Consider the following 25767-nt stretch of genomic DNA (forward strand, 5'->3'; position numbering starts at 1 on the left):
CTTCTACCCAAGCCATGGATTTCTTGTTACCCTGCCAAAGAAGTGTTCACAAATCACAGACCCCCTGGGCTATTTTGCACCTGATTCCCCTCTCCTTTGGAGGTGACTTCATGTCTGTCTCTTAGTGGCTGCCCAATCCATTTCAGAACTCAGCATTTCCCCCACTTCAGAGAGGTACTGCGTTCCTGCCAGCTTCCATCCCTCTGCTACAGGGCAGTGGCCAGGGCTAGGCATGGTGAACCACTGGAAGGTTTACCTCAGTTGGGATCTGGACCCAGACACCTACCCATAGCCTCTTCAACACTGAGCCTTGGCCAGTGCTCAGGGCCCCTCCCAGAAAAGTGGGCTGACAGCTTCTGGGCAGTGGGAGAGGACCCCACAGCATACTCCTCCCGGCCCCATCTCAGCCTGAACATCTCGAGCTTGGGTCCCCATCCCTGAAGAAACTTCCTATCAACCCCTTCTTGAGGGTGGCCATCATATTTCCACAGCCAAGCCTCCATGGCCCCAAAGAACCCAGGAAAAGGAAGTTTTCCCTAGGAAAAAATATTGGACCTATGGACAATTAAGCAAGTGACCCTGGCATGATTTCTTACCCAGAGATGGTCTGAGTAGATCCGGATACCAGGGGGCACAGAGCTGGGCCCTGGGGCCCCAATGGCCCTCCCCAAGCTCCTGGGAACCCTGAGAGATGTGGCATTGAGACGGGCAAAGCCATGCCTGGGCCCGGCCATAGTCTTGCCCTTCAGCCCCGCCAAGGGCCCCTCTTCTTGTAGCCCATTCCCTCATCCCGGCCACAGGGGATGCCTGGTAAGGCCTGGCCACAGCCTGCTCCCCAGGGCCCAGGTGCCCCTCCTTTTCTCTTCCTGATGGTTCCAACACTATTCTACCCCATGTCAGGCCGTGGGAAGAATGCCGTGTCCTCTGAACGGGGGCCAAGAGTGACAGGTGGTGGCAACCCGCACTCCATGGCCCCTGGTGTCAAAGATCCTCCTCTTAGTCTCCGCCTCCGCTGCCCACGCCCCTGCCTCCGCCTCTGCCCACCCGGCCCAATCCCTTACAACCACCCCAGGATTCCGCCTGAGCAGCCGCTGCAGACTGCCGGCCACCAGGTTGCCCCTCTCTATCCAGGTACATCTCTCCTCCCGGTTCCCTGGCCTTGGCCTTCTCTCTCCAAAGCTGGAAAAGAGGCGGGCATCCGACAACTTGATAACACTTCACTCCTCTTTCTGCAGCTAGAAAGACTTGAGTTAGACAAGCAGAAGCACACGCCTACCTACCTCATGGCTACAGAAAACGGAGCAGTTGAGCTGGGAATCCAGAGCCTGTCAGCAGGTGCCAAGCAGGGGCAGGAGACGGGGGGGAGGAGCTTCAGAAGGGATGTTTTTGAAGCCAGGGTTGGGCAGGTTCCTCACAGGGAAGTCTGTGCCCAAGGTTTTTTTTGCACGGTGCATGAGGGATTTGGGAATGGGGGTAATCTGTGGGTGGAGTTGGGCTGACTCCAGGGCCCGCATGAAGCCCTTGCTGGAGGGACGGGGGAGATGGGAAGCCTCCATCAGTGGCTGTTGGGATTCCCTTCAGCACTAGAATTTGAAGAGTGGTGGGAGGCCAGCAAAGCCCATCCAGAGGGGCAGAAGCTGGCGCAGAGGTTCTAAGCTCCTGATAAGTTTGCTACCAAGCGGCTCCAGAGACGCAGTGGGACAGGCATTGACAAGTTGTCCCTCGGTAGGGACCCAGAGCAGGTCTCTGTCCGGCCTGGCAAGCGAAGGAAGCAGGGGGATGCTGATGGATGTCCCCCTTCCTTTGCAGAACAGACACCCAAAGGTGCTGCAGGTGATGGACCTCCAGCTTCAGAGAAAGACCCCAGTCCCCCAGCCACAGAGAAAGACCTGGGCCCCCCTAAGGAGAAGAAAGACCCTGGCGCAGAGAAAGACCTAGGCCCCCCTAACAAGAAGAAAGACCCTGGCGCAGAGAAAGACCTGGGCCCCCCTAACACGAAGAAAGACCCTGGCACAGAGAAAGACCAGGGCCCCCCTAACAAGAAAAAAGACCCTGGCACAGAGAAAGACCTGGGCCCCCCTAACAAGAAGAAAGACCCTGGTGCAGAGAAAGACCTGGGCCCCCCTAAGGAGAAGAAAGACCCTGGCATAGAGAAAGATCAGGGCCCCCCTAACACAAAGAAAGACCCTGGCGCAGAGAAGGACCAGGGCCCCCCTAACAAGAAAAAAGACCCTGGCGCAGAGAAAGACCTGGGCCCCCCTAAGGAGAAGAAAGACCCTGGCACAGAGAAAGACCTGGGCCCCCCTAATAAGAAGAAAGACCCTGGCACAGAGAAGGACCAGGGCCCCCCTAACACGAAGAAAGACCCTGGTGCAGAGAAAGACCTGGGTCCTCCTAACACAAAGAAAGACCCTGGCACAGAGAAAGACCTGGGGCCCCCTAACACGAAGAAAGACCCTGGCACTCCAGACCCCCAAAAAGGTCCAGACCCACCCTCCCTGAAGAAAGATACCAAAGTCTGTGCCCCAGAGAAAAAGGGTGACCCGGCTCCAGCTTCAGCCAGCAGCCAGGGCCCTTCAGGAGAGGGAGACGGGGGTGGGGGGCCTGCTGAAGGCAGTGTGGGGTCTCCCGCAGCCTTGCCCCAGCCCACTGCCACAGCCGAGGCCAGCGTCCAGAACCAGGATGCCAAGCAAGCACCCTCGGACAACCAGGGACCTGGAGAGCCCAAGGCGGGCAAGAAGGCAGCCGAGTGTCGAGAAGCAGGAAGAAGAGGCTCACCCGCCTTTCTCCACAGCCCGAGCTGTCCCGCCATCATCTCATGGTGACTGTCCCTGCTTGGGGAGGGAGAGGCCGGGTGGCTCCTTTTCCGGGCTTAACCTCCCTGGCTTGAGTCCTGGGTATTATCACATCTCTCACTGGGAAGGCGCTTCGGTCCTGGGTCCCCCTTTCTAACACCCTGTCCCGAAGAACCCAGGAAATTGCTTTTGTTCAGAGAATAGAATGTCAGACAGGGGACGTCCCCAAAGGCCACCCAGGCTGCATGTTGTTGTTGTTGTTGTTTTCTCTAGGCTTCTGAAGGGGACTTGTGGCAAGCTCGAGAGAGTAGGCCCTTCTTAATTTAATATGAAAAGGCGACTAACAGTTCATTCATAAAACTGATGCAGTCAGTTCTGCACAACTGGACACCCGAGAGCTGTAGAAACAATGGCGACACTTCTTGCACCAGTCTGATCGTGACACATTAATGGCAGTTACATGGCAACAGTTTTTATGAATCAGGAGCCTTATAGCTTCCTGTCGGCCAGTAGGATTAGCCACATCATGGCAGTCAGATCCTGTCAATAGTTCCTCCACGTGTTGAGAGTTGGCTTTTGAAGTGGATGAGGTGGAGCTGGATGTATTTGGGGGCAGGGGGACAATGTTGTCTTAGCTCTAGATGGCAAGTCATATCTAGATCCTCTAACCAGCACGAGATGTCTCACTTCTTAGCTCTGAGAAGACACCGGCTGTGAAGCCCCTGAGCGACACAACAGAACTCATCTTTACAGGGGTGTCTGTGACCCCCGACTCCCGGGGTCCTGGGCCAGCCAAGGCAGAAGGCGGGACGAACACCCTGGAAGAGAACCAGAAGGCAGAGGCAGAGAAAGCCCCAGGCCAGGCTGGCCATGCTAAGGTGCAAGGGGACACCTCCCAGAGGATCGAGTTCCAGGCTGTTCCCTCAGAGAGAGCGGAGGTGGGGCAGGGCCCCTGTCTCACTGCCAGGGAGGAAGACTGCTTCCAAATTCTGGGTAGGTAGGGGCAGGCTGGAGCTGGAGTGCCCTGGGGGTGGGGGAGGGAAGGGGTGGAGTAGTCCCAAAGTATCCTTCCTTATGCAGGGGCCTGGACTACCCTGATCCAGGTCTCCCCCAGGTTCCCTGGTTCAAATGCCACAGGGCACCAGGTAGTGTTTCTTTCTGATAGAGATGGGAAAGGGAAACTAAATGCCCAAAGACCGATGGTAAAGACTGTCGGACCTCAAAACCCGCTCTGGATTTTATTCTACATCCGCTAACATGGGATTTAAAAAGAAAATCACACAGATGAGTAAAGTCGCATAAACTTGCTGAAAAGTGGGTGTGGGGCTCTGTCTGAGGAGAGGTTCCAATCCTAGGAAACTGGAAATGGAACCGTGGATGGCAGGGTGTCAGGGAGCCCTAGGTTTCACGAGCTGCACAGGTGTTTGTGTGTGGGACCCGTGGCCAGGGAAGCTGGGCCGGCACTCCACAGGGACCCAGAGAAAGCCCTGGGCGGCAGGAGAGTCACTTTGAAGAGGGAAGGGGTCCCAGCAGGGGTGCTGTTGGGCTGGGGGGTGGGGTGACACAGGGTCAGGAGAGCTCAGAGTGTCCTGACACCCCCTCCTCCAGACTGAGGTGCCCCGGGAGACCAGCCAGTCTGCCTGGCTGGCGGCAGAGTGCCACCCAGACAGGGTGGGAGGACCTGGCGGCTGGGCGGTGGCCAGGGGCCCTGCCTCCTGCCCCCGCGGTGACAGAGACCTCCGCCCCCGCCCAGAGATCACATCCTTGGCATGACAGGACCTGAACCACCTCCAAGGGCTGTCTGATTTATCACCAGAGTGGCTTCCCTGCCGGCTCTGACTATTTTTAAAGGTTTCCATTCCGATGAGTCAGCCCGCTGGCCTTCGAAGCCCGCTGTCCCCAGGATGCCCACTAGGTGGCGGCACGTCACCACCGAACCGCGGCGTCCCTGGGCGCCCCACCGTGGTGTAATCAGGTGGCGAGCAAGTGTCTCCACCCACACCATCATCATCCAGGCACAGCAGTCCCACAGTCTGGGACTCCACTTCACAGCTGCTGTGGGGGCTTGTTTGGGTGTTTTTTATTGGAATCATCCCTCCCTCCCCGCTAGAGCTTGTATCTAAGTCCGGGCAGCTAGCTGTCTCATCGTTCTGCAGAGAACCCGAATTCCCCCTAAAGGAGACGGATTTTGGGTCTACAAAGGCCATTTTGGGTGTACACGGCAGAACTAGAATTGGAAACTGGGTCCCGTTCTGGCCGGGTGTCCCCCAGGCATCACTTGGTAAACTCGACTCTCCGGGGGCAGTGGGGGCAGAGTTTCCCAGAAGTCCCCACCCCTGGTTCTAACAGCTCAACTCTGTCTCCTTAGATGATTGCCCGCCACCCCCGGCCCCCTTCCCACACAGGATCGTGGAGCTGAGGACTGGAAATGTCAACAGTGAATTCAGCATGAACTCAAAGGAGGCACTGGGAGGGTGAGACAGGGACCCAAGCCTGGAACCACGCACTGGGGAGTAGCCAGCTCCCATGGTCCACTAGGACATGGCCCACATGCATGCACTTGCTCCTATGTGGTCACACCACATACCACCTCCGGAGGCGTAGCGACTGTGGTCACTTTCCTGGGTGTGCCTTTGGCCACTCCCGTGGGAAATGTAGTCTGTTCCATCCCCCCATGCTCTTCAGCCACCATCTTGGTAGGAGAGCCTCCACTTCAGGAGGGAGTTAGGGCCGGTGGGGTGAATGCTCCCACCGCTCAGAGGAGTAGCCAGAGTCACCATCAGGCCTGGGCCAAGAGGAGAACGGAGCACAGGTCCCTGCTGGCCCATGGGTCTTGGAAGTACCCTCACCCCAACTTTGTCTCTTTCCAGTGGTAAGTTTGGAGCTGTGTGTACCTGCACGGAGAAAGCCACAGGCCTCAAGCTGGCAGCCAAGGTCATCAAGAAGCAGACTCCCAAGGACAAGGTAGCTGGGGAATGCTGGCCCTACCGTGGGAGATGTTCTCGGATTGGCCACCTCTTATCTCCAGCTACCCACAGTGCTGGGCTAGGACCGTGATGTGAAAAGCTTGTGGCATTAAAGATGCCACATAAGGAGAAGGGGGGGGGCACAGCCTGCTACAGCCATAACCCAGACACCCCATTTCTCAGGGACTCTCCCTTCTGGGCCCTCTAAAGCTCAGCAGCACTCAGAGCAGAGGTGGTTATCCCCGTGATAGACAGTGGGGATCCCAAAGTGCAATGGAGGTGGCCCCTGCCCCCAGGGAGCCTGTGTCAAGGAAAGGAGGGTCAATGGAGAGCTGCGCTTCCCGCTGCCAGTGGGGGCTGCGCTGACAGCCATTGGGGGCTGCGCTCACAGCTCACAGCAACTATGTGCAGGGTCACACGGATTGAGGGCCAGTGGGCGACGTGAGATGTGCCTGGTGTCTCGGGAAGCTGTGGGGAGCAACAGCCAGGTTCCTGCCTCAGCCCTGGCTCAGTGGCGCTTCCTGGGCCAGCTTCTGCAGAGTGAAGGTTTTGCAGACGGAGGTGTTTGCGTGGCAGGGGAGGCTTTGGGGGTTTCAGGCAGAGGACTGTGGAAATGAGGCTCAAGATGGGCAATTTCCTGGCATTCTGGGTTCGCTCTAGCATCACAGAGATGGAAGAAGGGATGGAAAAAAGAAGGGAGGAGGGAGCCAGGGGTCAGAGAGAGCAAGGGCTGAAGTCCCAGGGTGTTGTAGGCAAAAGTAGTCACTGTATGGAGGGCTGGGGCGCACCAAGACCACGGGAGCAGCGCCACAGTGCCACAGAGCACTGATTCCCTTTGCTCCGAGCACAGCTGGGAGGGACAAGTTTTCTGTGTGGTCCTACCCTGCTCTGGTGTGTGGATCTTTTATTTACGTATTTACTTCTTTGAGATGGGGGCTCATATATCCCAGAGTACCTTGAACTCACTTTGGAGCAGAGGCTGACCCTGAACTGTTTCTACTTTCTGAATGTTGGGATTGCAGGAATTTGTCACTATGTCCAGTTTCCGCGGTTCCGGGCATTAAACCCAGGGACTCATGCATGCTAGGCAGGCACTCTGCCTACCCACGGAGCGACGCCCCCAGTCTCAGACCTGTACTTCTGACTGATCTTCACTGGCTTCTATCACAGGATCTGGTTCAGCGTGACTACTCAGTGTCCATGAGCTGTGTGAATTAACTGGAGCCAGCTGTTGGTTAATTTGATCACGGAACGCTTTTTTTTTTTTCCTTTGCCTTCCACTGTACCAGGTGCCAGAGAAATGTCACAGGACTGAAAAAGTCCCCAACCTCATGGGACCAGCACTTCAGAGAATAGGGACAGATAGATGACTAAAAGCTGGAACAGAATGAAGAGCATGACACCAGGTGTCGAGAGGTGCCAGACAGAAAGAGAAGCAGGGCAGTGACGGGGAGTTTGATCAGAGGGACCCTGTTAGATGCAGTGGTAGGCGGCGAAGTGAGAGCGGCATGGAGGGGTGGGATGAAGGGGAAGGGGTGCAGCTGGACAGTCTTGCACTGATGCCTCGAGGTTAACAACTGCCCTGGAGAGGCAGGTGCCTGGAGAGGCCTGATGAGTAGCACATGCCAGTTTCGTTTCTACCATAGCCTACCTCAGCCCAGCAGTGTGACCACTGGCCTGAAAGTTACAAGTGAAGGTTGTTTAGAGTAGAAGGAAGGGGTGAGGGATGGCTGAGTTTCTGATCTAGTTTAAGGTGGTACTGTGCCCAAGGCCTTAATGATGGACTGTCAGTGGGCATGCAGAGACCACAGCTCCAAGCTCTTTGTCCTCAATGCTTGGGTGAAGATTCTGTCTTTTTTTCCCCCCCTGAAGGCTGCTGGCAAGTCACCCATGGAGAAGGGTTGGTATCAAGGACTTACTTAGCACATGGTGAATCTGGGGCTTTCTTAGATCCCCAACGGAAACGGCAAAGATGGCGGCTGGATAGATTAGAGTCTAGAGATGGAAGCAGTGGTCGGAGGCAGTGTTATGTAATTGAGAATCAACCCCATCTTAGGGATGGGGGTTGAACAGGGTCTTACTGTGTGATCCAGGCTGGTCTCGAACTCTTGACCCTCCTGCCTCTGCCTCCTGAATTCTGGGATTACAAGCATGTGCCACCACACATGGCTTTGGGAACTGATTACACCTGGATACAACATCGCTATGGATTTGATGCAGGGGCTCAGGGTGAGGTTCTGGGGGGGAGAGTGGTGGAGGCCAGGAGACCAGGAGGGAGGAGGCTGGAGGGTGGGCGTGTTGGTGCCCAGTGGGTCCCCTTGATTTTCCTGCTTCCCAGGAAATGGTGATGTTGGAGATCGAGGTCATGAACCAACTGAACCACCGCAATCTGATCCAGCTGTACTCGGCCATTGAGACCTCACATGAGATCATCCTGTTCATGGAGTAGTGAGTGCCCGCTGTGGGTGCTGGGGCTGGGCGGCAGGGCCAGCAGCCGGGAGCCGGTCTGCAGAGGGGTCTGTGCACACAGCATCGAGGGCGGCGAGCTCTTTGAGAGGATCGTGGATGAGGACTACCATCTGACCGAGGTGGATACCATGGTGTTTGTCAGGCAGATCTGCGATGGGATCCTCTTCATGCACAAGATGAGAGTCCTGCACTTGGACCTCAAGGTAGTGGGCTGGAACAGCACTGACCACTGGGTGTCGCTGTGGTCACTACTCATTTCTCTAGCTCCTCCTACTCCTTCCCCATCCCTCCTTCCAGCTCACTCAGGGTGGACCACGAGTGCTTGTTAAGCACTCGGGATGGAGGCAGGGATGGGGTCGGGGGAGGCGTGCCTTAGTCTCAATGTCCATGGAGCTCACTGTCTGGTGTTTGATGAATTCCAGCTGCTGGTCTCTCACAGCAGCTACCTCTGTAATGGCTTGTGACTGGTACCGCCAGTGTACCGCCCTTACTCAGAACGAGAACCTAGTGCTGAGGGCCACTTTACAGCAGCCCAGTGTCCTGGGACTCCTCCATGGTGCTCACTGAGAAGCCTCATGGCATTGTCACAGTGCACAGGAGGCAGGCACTAGTGACGAACTCTACAAGAGGACTTTCACACCCTTGCACATAGCTGACCAGAGACAGCAAACAGATTTTACACGGTACTCACTCCCATCAGCACCAGTGGCTGCCGGGAGCTTAGAAACACCTGCCTGGGGCATGGAGTGGGGAGGAGAAACACAAATTGCCAGGTGTCTCCTGTCTCTGTGGCAGATGCTAATGAATATTGAGTAGAAAGTGAATAGGCACCATCAGTACAGGGGTGGTACCTGCGTTCATTCACTTAACTCACAGTTACCGAGTACCTGCAGGAAAGACCGATCCTAGTGTGGGAACTTACAATGGGGACTAGGGTGGACATGTTCCCTGTTCATTATACAGTGTCCAAATAAGTAAAATTAATAAAAAAGGTTATGAAAGGCACAACGGAGTATCCAGGACATGCAGGTGGAGAAGCAAACATTTGTCTGGTGGAGCAGGGCCATGGATGCGGGCATCCAACAGCTTCTGGCTTTGCTCCGTGTCATGTTCTGAGAGGGCGTGGGATTCTCCCAGCAGCCCCTGCAGTTACCTATGAGGACACACAGGGAAGGAGAGAGAGGAGATGGCGTTCAGTGGGGCCTAGGTGGAGTAGGGTGTGGAGGCTAGGGTAGGAAGCTAGGAGAGAGCTGGTGGGAGCTGGAGGGGTGCACTTTGAAAAGTAGGGGTACCTGGCTGAGGGTGTGTGTGGAGTGGGTTGGCAAAGAGTCAGAGGTGATTGCAGGGACAGATGGGGGGCCCTCTAGGAGCTAGGGTAGCTGGAGAGCTACATGGGGGGACATGTTATTCCCCCACGAAGGCTGATTTGGGGGGGTAGCGCAGGACTCCTAATTAAAATACAAGGTCCCAGGAGAAAGGACTCTGTCTCCAAGAATGTGGCTTCCAGGATAACCACAAGGGTTTGCTCAGAAGAGGGGCTCATAGTCAGAAAGCAGTGTGTCTCGGCTGCAGGCCGTCCCTAGGTCTGGTGGGAATAGGTTTCTGAGAAAGCTTGGGTCCGTTTGTGGGTCCCTTGTGGGTTTGTACCCGGGGCCATTCTTTCTCCCCCTGCTTTGGGACGCTAGCTAAATTACAAAAGTCCTCAGGTCTTGCTTCTACAGGAACCCGGTGATTTCAAAGAGGCCCCCAGGAAACCTCAAACTGAATGGCCACAGAACTCAAACAACAGCGGAGTTACGCTGAGTGGTGAGGTCAGGGTGAGGAAGACCCTGGAAGGGGAAGGTGTGGAAGGTGCACCCCATCACTCCACAGAGGTGGAACCCCTTGTTACTCCGCAGAGGTGGTGGAGTTTGTGTGGTAGCTTCTGTCTTTGAACCCCGTTCACTTCAGTGCTCACCCCACTTACTCTTGACCTAGCCCTGTGCCCCCTGTGGTAAGAAGATAAAGCGAGGCCTGGTGTGAGTGCATGCACCCCTTGACTAACACAGCTCTCCACCAGTCTGATGGAGCATGGGAGAGGCTGGGAGAAGAAGGTGGTCCCTGGCCTGGGACACGGAAGAGGAAGGTGGCGAAGCTAGGTTCAAGCGCTGAGGGAGTGCTCAAACCTGGGAATTCAGAGCCGGACTGGGGTAGCCTAGGGAGACCTTCATCTCAAAAAATCAATATAAGGCGTTGGGCAGGTGGCTAAGTCTGTAAAGGGTTTGTGTGGCAAGCACAAGAACTTGGACTTGGGTTTGGATGCCCAGCAACCGTGTGAAAAAAGCCAGGTGCAGCGGTGCATGCCTGTAATCCCAGCAGTGGGGAGCCGGAGACCGGAAGATCTGGGGACCTGTTGGCCAACCATTTTCACCAGTCAGTGAACCCCAAGTCCAGTGAGAGACTCTACCTCAAAAAGCAGGGTGGAGAATGATTGAGAAAGACACACACTCCGTCTCCACACGTGCACACATCATCAGCACAACACACAAAATACATACATAAAAAGTAATAAAGTACCGTAGGCCTAATGTTTGCGAGAGGCGGGCACCGTCCAGCTGAGAGCAGGAGAAACCTCGCTGACCAGGGGCCCCTTTGCGGCCCTACAAGGCTTCTAGCTCTGATAACATCCTTGCCTGGCCTCCAGCCAGGGCACACTGCCTATCTGCAGACCTCCGTTTCTCCACCCTCCACAGGACGGCGGAGAGAAATCCCATCTGTGCCTCCTGGGTAGTCTTGTGCTTTGAGACAAGCCCCTTACAGGACCTCAGCCTGCTTAGGCTGAAAGCAGGCAGGCCCAGTGGATCTCTGAGTATCACCTAAGGATTTATTCCTACACGTGGGGCCCCAGCAAGGGACCCGGGTGGAGCCTGTGGGGGAAAGGAGGGTGAGCTGGGTCAGAGACCAACCTGGGCCATCCCTGTCTCCTCAGCCAGAGAACATCCTGTGTGTGAATACCACTGGCCACTTGGTGAAGATAATTGACTTCGGCCTGGCACGGAGGTACCAGCTGGCTGGCTGGGAGGGTGGGGCCTAGAAGAGTTGAAGGGACTGGATGTTGCTGGTGGCAGCTGGGGACCTGAGCTCTCAGTCTCTCTCCCAGGTATAACCCCAACGAAAAGCTGAAGGTGAATTTTGGGACCCCGGAGTTCCTGTCACCCGAGGTGGTGAACTATGACCAGATCTCTGACAAGACTGACATGTGGAGCCTGGGGGTGATCACCTACATGCTGTGAGCCCCGGGGGAGGTGCTGGCTGGAGTCGGCAGGGGCACAGGGGTGGGTAGAAGAGGACGAGACTGGCCTTGGGGGTTCCGGTGAGGTTGTCTTACCTCCCTGATCCCTCAGCCAACTTTTTTTTTTTGAGGGGGGAGGGGGAATGCTAAGGAGAATCAGAAAGGGAAACTTTGTACCCATTTTATATTTGTAAAAACCAAGGTCCCCTAAAAGCACAGCATCCCATCTGGGGGCAGACTCTGGACAGCAGATTCCCCATGCCCTGGGGTTGGGGACAGAGGGACAGTGGACATCTTCTTGTGTGTGTTCACTGTGTGTTTCACACTCACCCTTCCTCGTCTCCACTGCAACCCCGGGAAGCTGGGGTGATTATGCCCATTTTACAGATGAGAAGAGTGAGGCTCAGAGAGGGGAAGTGACTTGCCCAAAGTCACCCAGCCAGATTCAAAGCCAGGTCTGTCCCACTCTGGGAGCCCGGGGTCTTTCCAGCACATGCTGCCTCCCAGGCCCTGCTCCACCCTGCTGCCTCACTGTTTTGCCCGACTCTCCTCCCCTCTAGACTGAGTGGTCTCTCCCCCTTCCTGGGAGATGATGACACAGAGACCCTGAACAATGTCCTGTCTGCCAACTGGTACTTTGATGAGGAGACCTTTGAGGCTGTGTCGGATGAGGCCAAAGATTTCGTTTCCAATCTCATCACGAAGGACCAGAGGTAAAGCTTACCTGGGCTGGGAACCCTGTACGCTCGAGGGCAGAGCACATGTCTGGGCCGAGTGGGCCTGGCACAGGCCGCTCCTCACCACGCTGTCTTCTCCACAGCGCCCGGATGAGTGCAGAGCAATGTCTCGCCCACCCCTGGCTCAACAACCTGGCGGAGAAAGCCAAACGCTGCAACCGCCGCCTGAAGTCCCAGATCCTGCTCAAGAAATACCTCATGAAGAGGCGCTGGAAGGTACCAGAGCCGGGGCAGGAGGAGGAGGAGGAGGAGGAGGAGGAGGAGGAGGAGGAGGAGGGCCGAGAGGTGGGAGAGCCCTGTCCGCTGGGCAGTCTCTGTTGACAGGGCCTGGCCGTGTCTGGAAGATACGGGCTTTTCTCCTTATCTGGGCTAGCTCCCATTCTGAGCTGGAGTTGTTCACCCACCCTGCCTGCCAAGGGAGGATCGTTAATCGAGGGGTCCAGGCTCCGGAGAGCATCTCTGACCCCTCTCCTCCTCCATTTCCCAGATATTTATGGAATAGCCATAGCTGTTACTTCCAAGTGCTCCGCTGCTGTGGTGGAGACGTGGGGGGGGGGCGGGATCTGGGTCTTGTGGACTTGACTTCCAGTGTCTACAGGGAGTTCTTAGGAGAGGGGTTGGGAGCGCCAGGGGTGGGGTTACACCTTTGAACAGGGAGGGGCCAGGGAGCAGGAGCAGGTGCATCCAGACCTCAAGGAGATGGGGGAGGGAGCCAGGCAGAGGAGCAGCCCATGTGACACCCGAGGCAGACCCGTGAGTGTGAGCAGCAGGCCGCAGGCTGATGGGCTGGGATGCAAAGGGAGGTCAGAGGGGAACAGGCTGTGGAGCAGTAGCAATGCTGTGACCCTGCAATACAGTTCCTCACGTTGTGGTGACCCCAACCATCAAAATTATAGTAGCTATTGCTACTTCATTACTGTAATTTTGCTACCGTTACAAATCATAATATCAAAATCCGTGTTTTCTGATGGTCTTAGGCCACCCTGTGAAAGGGTCTTCTGACCCTCAAAGGGGTGGAGACTCACAGGTTGAGAACCAGTGCTGTAGAGGGACTCATAGATCGGGGTGAGGAGTCTCTTTTGCTTGGACAAACAGTGTTATGGCGCTTTTTATAGCTGGGTTGGGCACTGTGTCTCCCCTGGCCTCTGACCCTCCTCTAATGAGGGCAGAATCTTTTAAAAGTCTTTGAAGTTTTTTATTTAACATTTATTTATTGTGCGCGTATAATGGAAGGTTCAGGGGTCACACTCGTGTGGAGGCCTATGTGTGGAGGTCAGAGGATGCCTTTGGGAGTGACTTTGGGAGTGAGTTCTCTCCTTCTACCATGTGCCTCCCAGGAACTGAACTCAGGCTTGGCTGCCAGTGCCTTTCCTTATCTGTTAAGCTCTCTCTCTCTCCGGCCACTCCTTCCCGAGGTTCTCCTCTGCTGAAGTGCTGACCAGAATTCCTCTCTTGTCCCCCAGAGAAACTTCATCGCTGTCAGTGCTGCCAATCGCTTCAAGAAGATCAGTAGCTCGGGAGCGTTGATGGCTCTGGGGGTCTGAGCCCCAGGAGCAGTTAAGCCTGGACGCGGCTGCACAGTGGTCAAGGCTGAAGCCACACAGCTCAGAAGGCCAGAGAGAGCCAGATCTCTAGGGGAGGCTGGTCAGAGCAAAGCTGCACCAGGCTGGGAGGCTTGGGGCTCCCCGGGCCTTTATTTGATACCACGTCTCCTATGCGAGCATGGAGTGTGTGGCCTGGAATCCATCTTGCTACCACCTCCTCAGACAGGGCTGTGGCCCATCAGCCCCACCCAGACTCCAAGGACGTCCAGGCCATGCCCTAGTCCCTCCTTTGAACCGCTGCCCTGTATTGCTTTGCCCCGCCGGGGGCACCCTTGCCTGGAGTGGGATGGCTGGGGGTCCAGCAGGTGGGCCGCTGTGGTGGTGGATGGGAAGCTTCTAGAAGGGTAAGAATGCAGTCCCGCTGCTAGGGGAGACAGAGCAGGCTTTGTGTGAGAGGACGTCCATGCCCTGCCTCACACTCCCAACAGATCATCTGGCCTCCTGGCCCCCACCCACTGATTTTGTGACCACCAACACACAGGAACTCCGAGAGAAAGCCAGCCCGGGCCTGGAGTGGTGGTGGTGGTGGTGGTGGTGGTGATGGAGAGAGGCCTGGGAGACATGAGACTACCCCCAAGTCCAGCCCAGCTACTCTGTGCCCGTCCCAGGGGCGTTGACAACCTCAGATGACAGGATGAACTGGCCCACGACGAGGAGTATGAAGCCACCGGGCAGTCCCCAACCTGCTCTCAGCTTGTGTCTTGTAAATAAACATACAGGTTGGAGGCAGCCTCCTTCCCTCTGCACGTGCACTAATTCGTGTGAGATCACAAATGACTGCATTGACTGTGCACCTACTGTGTGCCAGGCACCGAGTTCACACATCTGCGCACAGTGTGGCGTTCACAGATGTACGCTCAGGAGCTAGAGTACCGACTGTATGCCGTGTTTACGTGGCTTCCTTGCGGCGCCTCAATCCCCTCACCTGTAAGAGGGTCGTCACAAGAGTTGAAGTACGGAGGGACCTGTGCTGGACTCTGGTCATGGGCACAGCAGGGATTATTAGATCATTATTCTTTGGAGTAGGGTGGTGAGGTCGATACGATTTGTATTTCACAGAGGGAAACTGAGTCAGGTGGTGAGACCCAGATAAGAGCTGCCTCACAGAGGAGAGAGAATGATGGTGCATTGGCGAGATGGAGACAAGATGAATTACGCACGGCCCAGGGAGGAAATGGGGGTGCTCCTTATCCACATCCAATAGTGAGGAAACAGGCTCAGAGCAAGGAGGGAACTTGAAGCCTCCTGCTGGTCAGTCTGGGCCTGGGGCTTGAAACAAACTTTTGCTGTGAGCTCAACATTGATCAAGGAGGGAACGGGGCGTCCAGGGAAGGCTAACAGATCCCACGGCCTGTGATGTCTATCTGCTTTCTGCTCTCACTGGCCTCATCCAGGCCACCCATGCAGCCAGGGGCCATCTGCTGCAGGAGCAGCCAGGAAGGCACAGCAGAGCCATACTAGTGCCCAGACTTTGACTGAGAGGTGACTGAGCCCCAGGCGAGGAGGCTTGGTGTGAGGTGGCCTGCCAGAGTGGCAGAGTGGTGAGCACCAGGGTCCCAAGCCTGCAGTGACCAGCACAGAAGTACTGTACTCTGTCAGAGAGAAAGGATGATTTCAGGAAGGCTCAAGAAGCTGCTGGGAACCAGGATCAGTACCCGGACCCCTCAGGCAATGGTTTTGCTCTCGCTGCTGCCTGGCTACCCCGGGCTTGGCCCTTGGGTGTGTCCACAGATTGAGACCTGAGCGATGTGCATACCTTTCTTGCTTCCATGACTGCAGAACCAGGCACCTCACCCCTCAGCCCTGACATGGGGTGTGGGATCTGGGTCTTGGAGGGTGGGGAGAATCTAAGCTTGACCTTAGCACTTGGAATTGAAAGTTTCAAAAACCTGGTTTGGGCTGTGAATGGCAGCTGTAATACTGTCAGGGCCCCCAAGACCACACACTGCTGCCCACTGCCCACTGGTACTCTGCTGCCTCCTCCACCTCCGACCTCTGCCAGCTGGGCCTGGGTTTCCACTGAGTGATCCTCTTTGCCTCACTGGCCGCACCCTGGCTGAGCATCAGGCCACACAGAACGATGATGAGATGATGAGTCACCCCTGAGAGGGAGGAAAGGGAATAAGGTTTAGCCTGAGCAGAGATCCAAGGTCTGGATCCCACCAGGGGACCTGTGGCCACAACGGGGAAGGCCCCTCACCAAAGACTTCAACAGTACAAACTAGAACCCTGACTCCAAGCAGGTTTCCTTTCTTTTTCTCCCTTCCTTCCTTCCTTCCTTCCTTCCTTCCTTCCTTCCTTCCTTCCTTCCTTCCTTCCTTCCTTCCTTCCTTCCTTTCTTTCTTTTTTTTTTTTGAGACAGGAGCTGTCTGTTAGCTCTGGCTATCCTGGAACTTACTATGTAGACTAGGCTGCCCTTGAACTCACAGAGCTCTGCCTGACTCTGCCTCCTGAGTGCTGAGATTAAAGGCGTGCACCACCACACCCGGCTCTGTTTCAGTCTCTATAACTTGATCACAGCCTTAGCTCTTTCTTCTGCAGCTCTCAGGGGCGTTCGTGACAGTTGAGACACAGGATGGGGGCTCGTCTATACGCCTCTGGTGAGGGAACTGGTTCAAAGAGGAAAGATGACTTGCCTAAGGCCACATAAGTTAATATTTCTGGAGCAAGAAGCCCCCCGAGAACCATAGGCAGGGGTGTTCACTCTCCAACCCTAAGTCTACCCTGTCACCTTCTCCCAGACACATGTCTGCATGAGTAATCAGACACCTTTGGGCCTCTCAGAACCCTGGAGACGGAGAATCTAGACTTGACAAGATAGATGGGAGAATGGCGTTTCATGAGGACTTTTTCTCTCTCAAGACAGGATCTCACTATGTAGCCCTGGCTGTCCTAGAACTCACTGTATAGACCAGGTTGGCTTTGAATTCACAGAGACCCGCCTGGCTCTGCCTCCCAAGTGCTGAGACTAAAGGCATACGCCACTATGCCCAGATTCATAGGGACTTTTTGGTCTCTCAAAACCTGTAGAGCACACTCAGGCAAAGCTGGAGCCCTTGCCCTGTTACAGAGCTGCATCTGCCTCTCTGGAGATCGGGACCTGAGCCCTATTGCTCTCAATTGGGTTCTGTCCCTGGCTGCCACTGGGAGAAAGGAGTCTGTACCCTAGAGCTGCATGCACTAAGGGAGGCAAGAGTCCACAGCTGACAGCAGACTCCCAGAGTGTAGTCCATGTCCAGGGCTCTGGGCCTAGGGCCCTGCCATCCCCAGGATGCCAGGCTATGAGCTTCCTGAACTCCAGGAAGAGCAGACATTGCCCCTCACAATTCAAGGGCATGGCTGGTCCTGCACAGTGTTGGTCTCAACAACAACACAGTGGTTGTCTCCTGTGTCACGGATATGTGTGCCTCCCTTGGGCTGGGCCTGGACACTCCTTTGGGCCAAGAAGGGTTAAGCGCTTCCAGTGGACCCTCCTCCTAGCTGGGCCCAGCCCAGAGAGTGTTCCTCCAAGGCCATTTCCTGCCTCTGGGCCTGGGCCAGGCCCACAGTGACCACCCCCTGGGTCTGGAAGCCACCGAGGCCACATCTGGTTTGGATTACCCCAGCACTGGTGACGTTGCCTTTTCCTGTCTGAGTCTAGTGGCCTTGAATTCCTCTGGCCACCTTGAACCCAACCAGGCAGTGGTGGGAAAAGACGCAGCCCTAGCTTGGCCGCCCAGAGGGAGTAAGGCCGCCAGGGTTGTTCTGCGAGGGGGGGGGCTGGTTCCTGCCTGTGAAGCAGCTCTGCACCTGCCTCTCCTCCCTCTCTCCCCCCTCGAGAGGAAGCACTTCCTGAACCCCAGCATTGTATTGAGAATTTCCATGTGTTACCCATCTAGCATTTCATGGCTAAGGGAACCGAGGCGCAGGGTTTCCCAGTGAACCTGGGATGTGAGTCAGGCAGTATGGGTGAGGTTTCCTTGGGCCAGTCTCCAGGCAGGGGCTCACAGCCTCTGGGACCCTAGAGGAAGGGTGAGGGCTGGGAGAAGCTGGAAGAAAACTCAGGAGACCACGGGGACAGGAACGAGTCACCAACCTGAAGCCTCATCGTTCTGGGAGTGACATCCCAGGTGGGGCCACATGAGGAGCAGGGCTTTCTAGGGTAGCGGGGAGGGTGTGGGGGCGGGGCAAAGAGAGCACAGGAACCTGAAAGCAAGCTTACCTGAGCGCATTCTAGGAAGGTTTTGCATATGTTGAAGGAAATCATTTCTGGGGAAATAATCAGGCTGACCCAGGGCCGTAGGGAGCCACAGAAGGGTTCTGAGCCGAGGGAGAGCATGGTAATATTCATGCTTTTGACTGATATCTGCCACTAGGCAGATGAGTAAATGGGAGAGACTGGAGGCAGGGAGAGACTGGAGGCAGGGAGAGACTGGAGGCAGGGAGAGACTGGAGGCTGTGTCCAGTGGCTTTAGCAGAGGCAGTAGTGAGTCTGAAGAACTCAGATACTTCAAGGTGCACCTGGAACTCCAGGTTCAAAGCCACCTACTTGCTCTCTTTGAGCCTCAGGCTCCTGTCTGTAAAACGGGGTATTGACCATACCTGCTTTCCAAGGTCAGTGTCCACGTCACATGAGAGGCCCAGGCAGAGCCTGGTGCAGGCTCCTGAGTCTGCACTTGGCTATTTCAGGAGGCCCTGCGGTGTTCCACATAGGGTGGCAGTTGCAAGGGACAGCAGCGAGTAGACAAAGTCCCTGGTCTCAGGGGGCTTCTAGTGGACAAAAGGCACTGACCTTAGCCCGCATTGGCTGGGGGAAGGAGACAGTGGTCAGGGAGTTTTTATCTGAGGATGCTTGACAGAGGCTGCGAGTGAGAAGGAGAGAGCCCCGTGGATAGTAGTGGAGGGCCGTGCGGGCAGAAGAGAGGGTGGGCATGAAAGCTGCTTTGAGTCAGCGAAGAGAGAGACCCCCAATGCATGCCCTTACCCAGAAGCCCCGGAGAGTGCTGAGCGAGGGAGGGAGTCCCTGGGGTCCTTTGAGATAACCCACGGTGAAGGATGCATGGGTAATCGAGGCGCCATCCACTCGGTAAACATCCACCACACCCCTAACGTGTTTTAGTTACCGAGGTAGAGCAGAGGTAAAGAGAACCGGGTGGACACAGCCCTTGCCCCCAACCCTGTGTTCTGAGGTGAAGGTACGTAAGTGCAGCCCCTACAGCTGTGAACGCCTCACAGTGGGGACCTGCGGAGGCAGCATGGCACTGCCGGAGAGGGATTGTGCGGCGCAGTTAACCAGACTCAGGCTTTGGGGGCTCCTTTGGGGCGGTGTTGGCCAATGACAGGAACTGTATATAGAAGGCCACCCTGAAAGAAGGGGTCACTCTTTGGAGAGCAGGCATGGAGCAGAGCGGAGACGCTTATCTGAGCTGGCTGCCAGCAAGGAGGAAGGACCAGCTGCTCTCTGTGTACCTAAGTGACACTGGGCAACCTTGGGACTGGCCCAGAGGACAGTGACCTGGGGGCATCCCTGGCCTTCCTGGCTGGCCAGTGACTAATGGAGCCTCCGGTCTGTTTTTAGCTATGGAGCCGCTTCCTTCTGTCCACCAACTGTCTCCCTGAGTCACCTACCCAGTTACCAGCAGGGTGAGGACAGAGGATCAGGCACCTCAGAGGAACCTCCAGTTTATAGTTTTGCTGTGTGTGTGTACTCAAAGGATGGGGCCGAGGGAACTGGGCTGAGAGTGGGGGGGGGGACCTCTGGTGGGGATACTTTTTTTATTCTAATTTTATCTCTCTTGAACAAATTATACGTGAGGATGCGGAGGGTCCCACATGCCAGTCCTGGGCATCAAAAACAGCACAGAGGAGGAAACTGAGGCTCAGATAAGTGATTCCACACAGCAAGAAATCAAAAGGACAGAATTTAAGCTCACAGCGTTGTCTAATCCTTCCTTTACATTCTATCGCCTTCTTACACAGCAGCTAGATACTGTCACCATGCTAAGGGGACATATCAGCCCCCAAATGCAGATTTATTTCACTTGACTACCATTCACATTGCAATTCGGAGTGCCAGGCCCTGCCTTAAGCACTTTGCAAATGCTAACTTACAGTGTCCTCACGCCAGCCCCATGGGGGTGAACACTCCATTTGTGTCCTTCTGATGAAAACGGAGAGGAAGTGACTTTTCCCAGGCCACACAGCTTGGACTGCACTGGAGGCAGCCTTGCCTCTGGCAGCCTGGGTAATGGGGTGATGGGAGCTTGGTCAGGGGAGGGATGTCGGGCCTGAATTCCTTGCTTCCTAAACTCCCAACAGGCAGATGTGCCTGGCCAGCTCAGCCTCCCCCTGCTTTCTCATCACTGGGCAGCTGCAGGAAGCCGCCCTCTGGGGGAGAGGGTCTCTCACCAGCCAAGTGCTGTCTGGGGGTGTGGGAAGGCATGAGTAACTTGTAACTCAGGCAGGGGGATGCCTTCAGCAGGGAAGGAAGCAGTGGGTGGGAGGCAGGCCTGTGATAAGCCCAGTGGAGGAGTCTGTGAGAGAGGCGGGCCCTTGGGGTGTGGTGGGGACCCCATCCATTCCCCCCTGAAGGCAGATGGGCACTCTGCCCTTGGACAGCCAGACCAAATGCCAGCAGATGATGACAGTCCAATAGGGTGGCTGCATTTTGTTGGAACAGGCCCTTCCTGCCTCCTGGAATGCACATAATGCAAGAAGGTCAGCATCAAGGGTGCATTCCAAGAATCTGAGCTGCTGTGATGAAGAGCTCGGGAATAGTCTTAAATACCGAGCCTACCATTTTAGGATCTGATCTGGTCTCAGAACCCATTCGGCTCTAATTTCCTGAAGGGGAGTAAATGGTCCCTGGACTTGGGACTGGAGACAGATGAGCCTCCACTGATGGAGTCCCCGAGGTGTCAGACACCACATCCTGGCCCTGAGAGTTGAATGGGTGACTTGGGGATTCACTTGGGGGTCACTGTGTGACCTTGGCCTCGACCATCTATATCAGGATGTTTTATCTAGACTGATCTAGATGAGGGGTGCTTTCTGGCTCTACACTCCACCTCCCAATGGGGGCAGTCGGGCAAGAGGCAGAAGTATCTGTTGATCACAGAAAGAACATGAGGGCAGGATGCCCAGTGGGAAGGTGCCCACTGGGTACTGAACAGAGATCATGATGTCCAGGCCTCCTAGCCAAATACCTCCAGGGATAGGACTATCTCCAGGGATGGGATGTCCCCCAGGCCAGATAACTCCCCTGAGACTCAGACACAGAATCAGATTGCCTACGTCCTACCCTCTGGACAAAGAGCTAAAACCAAGGCCCAGAGGAGTGGGCCTGGTCCAAGATTGTTTCCCGAGTAAGCCTAGACCAAGGTCCTACTTGGGAACATCACCATTTCTTGACAGACAAGAAGTCTTGGGGGTCACCGACAGAGAGAGGTGTGGCGCCAGAGCTGAGTTGGGCTTTTTTTTTTTTTTTTTTTTTTTTTTTGCATGCTTCCCAAGGCCCAAGCATGCAAGGCCTCAGCCCAGTTTTTCACTAACCCTCCATGAGCCAGCTACTCGCTTGGGTGGGGACCAGTGGAATGGTGGTGTGGGAAGTACCAACTAAAGACATAGAGAGGGACCTGGGTCTCACTGTCACCCCAGCACAAGCGAGGCAAGAGCCGTCCTTGGAGAGCCTCAGTCTCCTCTTCTGGGACATGGACACTGGACTCAGAGGCTGTGAACATCCTTGGGAGGCTGGGTACTTTTCCCAGCCCTGCTGGCTTCCCATCTTCCTACCAGCTAGGATACAGGCTGAGAAGGGACTTGGGGTCACCAGGGCTCCAGAGAAATGCAAGGCAAGGAACAGTGCCCGGCCGCGGCCTCTTTCCCTGACCCACCAGGTCACCACCAGGGACTGCGTCCTGTCTCTAGCCAACTGTGTCTCCCCAGCATACCCACCCCACACTCCCCACATGCTGACCCCACATCACGCGAGGGTCCCCTCCCTCTGTGTATCTGCACCCCTCACTACATGGGACCCTGCTACCTTCCCTCCCAGCAACCCACTGTTCTGATGGTGGGGTGCAGCAGGCATGGTGGGGAGGGGGAGATGGGAGGGGAGGGGGGGCAGTCCACTTCCCCCAGCTGGCCAGGCGTTTCCCCATCCCCTTCCAGTCACAGCCGGCTTCCGTCCCTCAGGTCCCCCTCCACCTCAGTCCTGGAGTCTGTGGGAACCAGACAGCTCAGAGCCAGGCCAGCCAACTTGCTTCCTCCAAAGCCCCAGGGGGCCTCTGAAGGGAGGAGGGTGAAGACCGCCTTCACAGAGGCTGAAGTCAGTGGCTAAGCCGCCCAGGGAAGGGCTTGTGCGGGAGACTAGGCCACCTGACTGGGTGCCACCTCATGGGACGTAGGGCCTTCTGAGCTCTCTGCCGAAGGTTAAAATGGGGGCACACCCGCACTTTGGCCCCTCTGCCTCAGCCCATACCCATGGCGCGGAAGAGGCGATTGAGGCTCAGGAACCCTCTGCTTCTGTTCCCTGCAGAAGGCGCAGTGAGGTCTCAGGTTCCTGTCTGGTCCTCTGGTGGGCACCATGCAGACCTTCTTGTTCTACTCAAGAGGACAGTTAGCTCATGGCAAGGCTCGGAGCTCGGTTGCCTCTGCTTAGTACCTAGGGCAGCCCCCACCCTCAAGGAAATGGGTTCATAGAGTCACGGGAGGGGGTGAGATGGTTTAAGTGGGTAATGGCCCCTGTGTCTGGTCTCTGGGCCCCATGTGGTAGAAGGAGAGAATCGACTCCTACAAGCTGCCTCTGAACCCCATTCTCTCTCTCTCTCTCTCTCTCTCTCTCTCTCTCTCTCTCTCTCTCTCTCACACACACACACACACACACACACACACATTAATGTAATACGATTTTGGCAAAAAGTTACCAGGAGACTTCTTCAGAGACCCAGGGACCCAGGAGAGGTCCCGTCACTGTGGAGAGTTCAGATAAAGGCCAGGTGCTGCTTTTTAACCTTGGACTCCCTGTCTGCACACGGGTGAAGGATGTCTTATCAGCCCTGGTGTTCAGCAAGGCTCGACTCCTCCTCTGCCCACCCCCCCATGCTGCCCTGAGGCAGCTTTCCACCCTGCACCTCCCCTCAGCTTGTGCCGGCCGCACAGCCCTGGGTACCCGTTGTTCTGCCGATCTTTTGAACTTCCGCCGGAGCTGGGGTGAGCTCTGAGCCTTAGCTCCTGCTATTTATTGTAAATGGGGCCGGTAGTCCATAGAACCCAAGCAAGATGACGGAAACAAGCCTGGGAGGGGATGGCAGCGGGCATGGGGAGGCTTCGTAAAGAGGGTGTCCAGCTACAAGTTCAAGGACAGAAAGCAGCCTCTTAGGCCAGCCCAGCTTTCCCATAGTCTGTGGACCTTGGCTGCATCTTCTCCCTGCCTGCCCTCATGCCCTCCTTTCCCTTCCTGGGAAACTCCCCAAGAAAGTCCCCAGCAGGAGGAAGTCCCAAGCAGGACCTTTCCAGATGGGTGCCCCACACAGAACCCAGCATCCTGGTCCTTAGCCCCCGCCATTCAGCAGACAGACCCTCACCATCGCACTGGCTTTATTAGCCCTGAGAACCACAGAGAACATCCCGAGGGTCCCACTTGCCCTCATCCCAGGTTCGTCTGGAGGCCCCAGGGACCTGGCTGACGGCTCACTTCTGCCTTCTGATCCTCACAGTCCTTGGTCTCCCAGGGCTGGGTCCTCGTAGAGCGCTCTAGGTCCCACAGCCGGACGGAGCCTGCAGAGAATAGTTGACAGAGACCCTGTGGAGGGACTGCTGTGGTCAGTCACTCGAAGAAGAACATCCCTGGTGTCCGGTAAAGGGAAGGGGGTAACCCCAGGGGGTACCCGGAACCTCCCTGGACAGGGAAAGTCCCAGTCACCCAGGGTTCCTTGGAGTCAGCTGGCAGGGGCGGTGGGGCCCGGTGAGAGGCTGAAGGAGTCGAGGGAACAGGGGTGGGGACTGAAGAGGCCAGGAGGTGTTCAAGGCCCGGGTCAGTCCCCATACAGAAATTCAGCGCCTGCATCCGGCACTGGTAGCTGCTCCCGATGCCCTCAGGGGCCACACCAGGTGTGGGGGCCTTGCCGAGACTCTCGGCTTCAGAGAAGGCAGCCGAAAAGCCGGATGCAGGGCACCGGGAGGGCGAGGTGGCTTCGGGGAGCTCCCTTGGGCCTGCAGACTTGGGCGAGCACATCTCTTTGGGTCCAGTGGGCAGCTGGGGCCTGGCGTCACTGGTTGCTGGGCATACACTGGCTGGCAACGATCCCATCAGACCCCCAAAGTTTAGGCCCTTGAGGTTTGGCACCTCTGGTGGGAATGGGCACAGCCTGCCAGTAGTGGTGTTGGGGGCTCCTGGGTCTGGGCTGGCAGCTCTGAGGGGTCTGTGGTCTGCCTTGACAGGGCCCTTGGTGCCCTGGGCACCTGTGCGCTTGGTGAAGCGTCTGCGGCGGCGGAGGAAGCTGCCATGCTGGAACATGTCGTGGCAGTCGGGATCCAGGGTCCAGTAGCTGCCCTTGCCTGGCTTGCGGTCGTCGCGGGGCACCTTGACGAAGCACTCATTGAGAGACAGGTTATGGCGGATGCTGTTCTGCCAGCCCGGCCGATTGTGCCGGTAAAAAGCGAAGCGGCCCATGATGTAGCCGTAGATGCCACTGAGGGTGGCCCGCTGCCCCGGTGAACTCTGGATAGCCATGGCAATCAGGGCTATGTAGCTGTAAGGGGGCTTGGTGGACTCGGCCGAAGGAGCCAAGGATCCTGGCGACGGTGGCTGCTGCATGCTGACTGTTGCTGGGACTGCAGAGCCGGGGGAACAGCGTTCAGGGCTGGCGAGCTGCACAGGCTGCCCAGGCCGTTAAAAAACCCACTGGCCCAGCCTCCCAGCCTAGAAAGGCAAAAAGAGGTGGGCCCACCACGCTGCCCTTCCCTCCTCCCTCACCGCCCTCGTCAGGTCTAAGGAGGCGGGCAAGAGAGTCCAGCCGTGGTGGTCGGAAGCTGTGAGCAGCTGCAGGGTGAAGAGGTGGAGAGGTGGGAGGGCAGAGCCATGCTCTGAAGTTGAGTGTGAGATGGGAGCACACACACACACACACACACACACACACACACACACACACACACCACACACACACACACACACACACACACACACACACACACACACACACACACGAGACAGAACCAGACATTTGGAGAGAGACAATAAGCATACAGAGAGAGTGCCAGTCACAGTAGAGGAAAAGAAGGAAAGAACCTGGAGACAGAAGGACCTGCAGGGACACAGGTATGACCAGAGGTGGAGCAGGGGAGGAGAAGGGTGGAATCTCGGCAGCGTCCCTATGGAGCGCGAAAAGCCACTATGGCGGCTTCTCAAGTACCCTAGTTCTGGCTTTCCCTCTCCTCCTTTGCCACCTCCTTCCCACACCATGGAGCCCTTGGAGCCACACTATTCCAAGCCCTGGTTATTGGCCTGTGTACTCAAGAGGGCTACAAGGACAGGAAAGGAGGTTGGTTCCCCTGAGCCCTGGCGCCCTCTAGTGACTGCTGTGGGGAAGAACGCCTCCTGGGCGGAGCTCCCAGCCTCCCATCTCTAAAATGGAATTGTCCAGGCCATGGTGAGGACCCCATGGTGAGGACCCGACAGGATCCCTTAGAAGCCAGACCCCTGGGAGAGCCTAGCGCAGAGGACGGGCTGCATGTCCTGTGAACTCAGGCTCCTCTAGCCTCAGCCTGGAGCTGGGGCCTGGCAAGGGCCAGGGCAAAGTCAGTCCTTTCAATGGATCAGTGTTTTCTCTGCTCCCGCCCAAGTCAGTGGCCACCTGTTGTGGGCCTGGCCAGCTTATGGCCCCGTCCTGGTTTTTAAATTAGGTATTGTGTAACTCCTTAACATCGTCACATCTGTGAGGATCAGGA

General features: G+C 56.3%; 2 protein-coding genes across 2 annotated transcripts; one reads left to right on the forward strand and one right to left on the reverse strand.

Moving 5' to 3' along the window:
- Positions 1-1073: 1073 nt before the first annotated feature.
- Positions 1074-14594, forward strand: Mylk2 (myosin light chain kinase 2). The gene is made up of 13 exons (XM_006985478.4): positions 1074-1131; positions 1236-1335; positions 1810-2821; positions 3490-3788; positions 5164-5269; positions 5666-5759; positions 8100-8209; positions 8292-8433; positions 11199-11269; positions 11370-11498; positions 12062-12214; positions 12322-12454; positions 13702-14594. The coding sequence occupies exons 2-13, from the start codon at positions 1284-1286 to the stop codon at positions 13780-13782; spliced, it is 2382 nt and encodes a 793-aa protein (XP_006985540.2). The 5' UTR covers positions 1074-1131; positions 1236-1283; the 3' UTR covers positions 13783-14594.
- Positions 14595-21969: 7375 nt separating this feature from the next.
- Positions 21970-24802, reverse strand: Foxs1 (forkhead box S1). The gene has a single exon (XM_006985477.4). The coding sequence runs from the start codon at positions 24635-24637 to the stop codon at positions 23648-23650; it is 990 nt and encodes a 329-aa protein (XP_006985539.1). The 5' UTR covers positions 24638-24802; the 3' UTR covers positions 21970-23647.
- Between the last annotated feature and the right edge of the window lie 965 nt (positions 24803-25767).

This window comes from Peromyscus maniculatus, chromosome 4 (genome assembly GCF_049852395.1).
Source record: "Peromyscus maniculatus bairdii isolate BWxNUB_F1_BW_parent chromosome 4, HU_Pman_BW_mat_3.1, whole genome shotgun sequence".
Taxonomy (NCBI): Eukaryota; Metazoa; Chordata; class Mammalia; order Rodentia; family Cricetidae; genus Peromyscus; species Peromyscus maniculatus.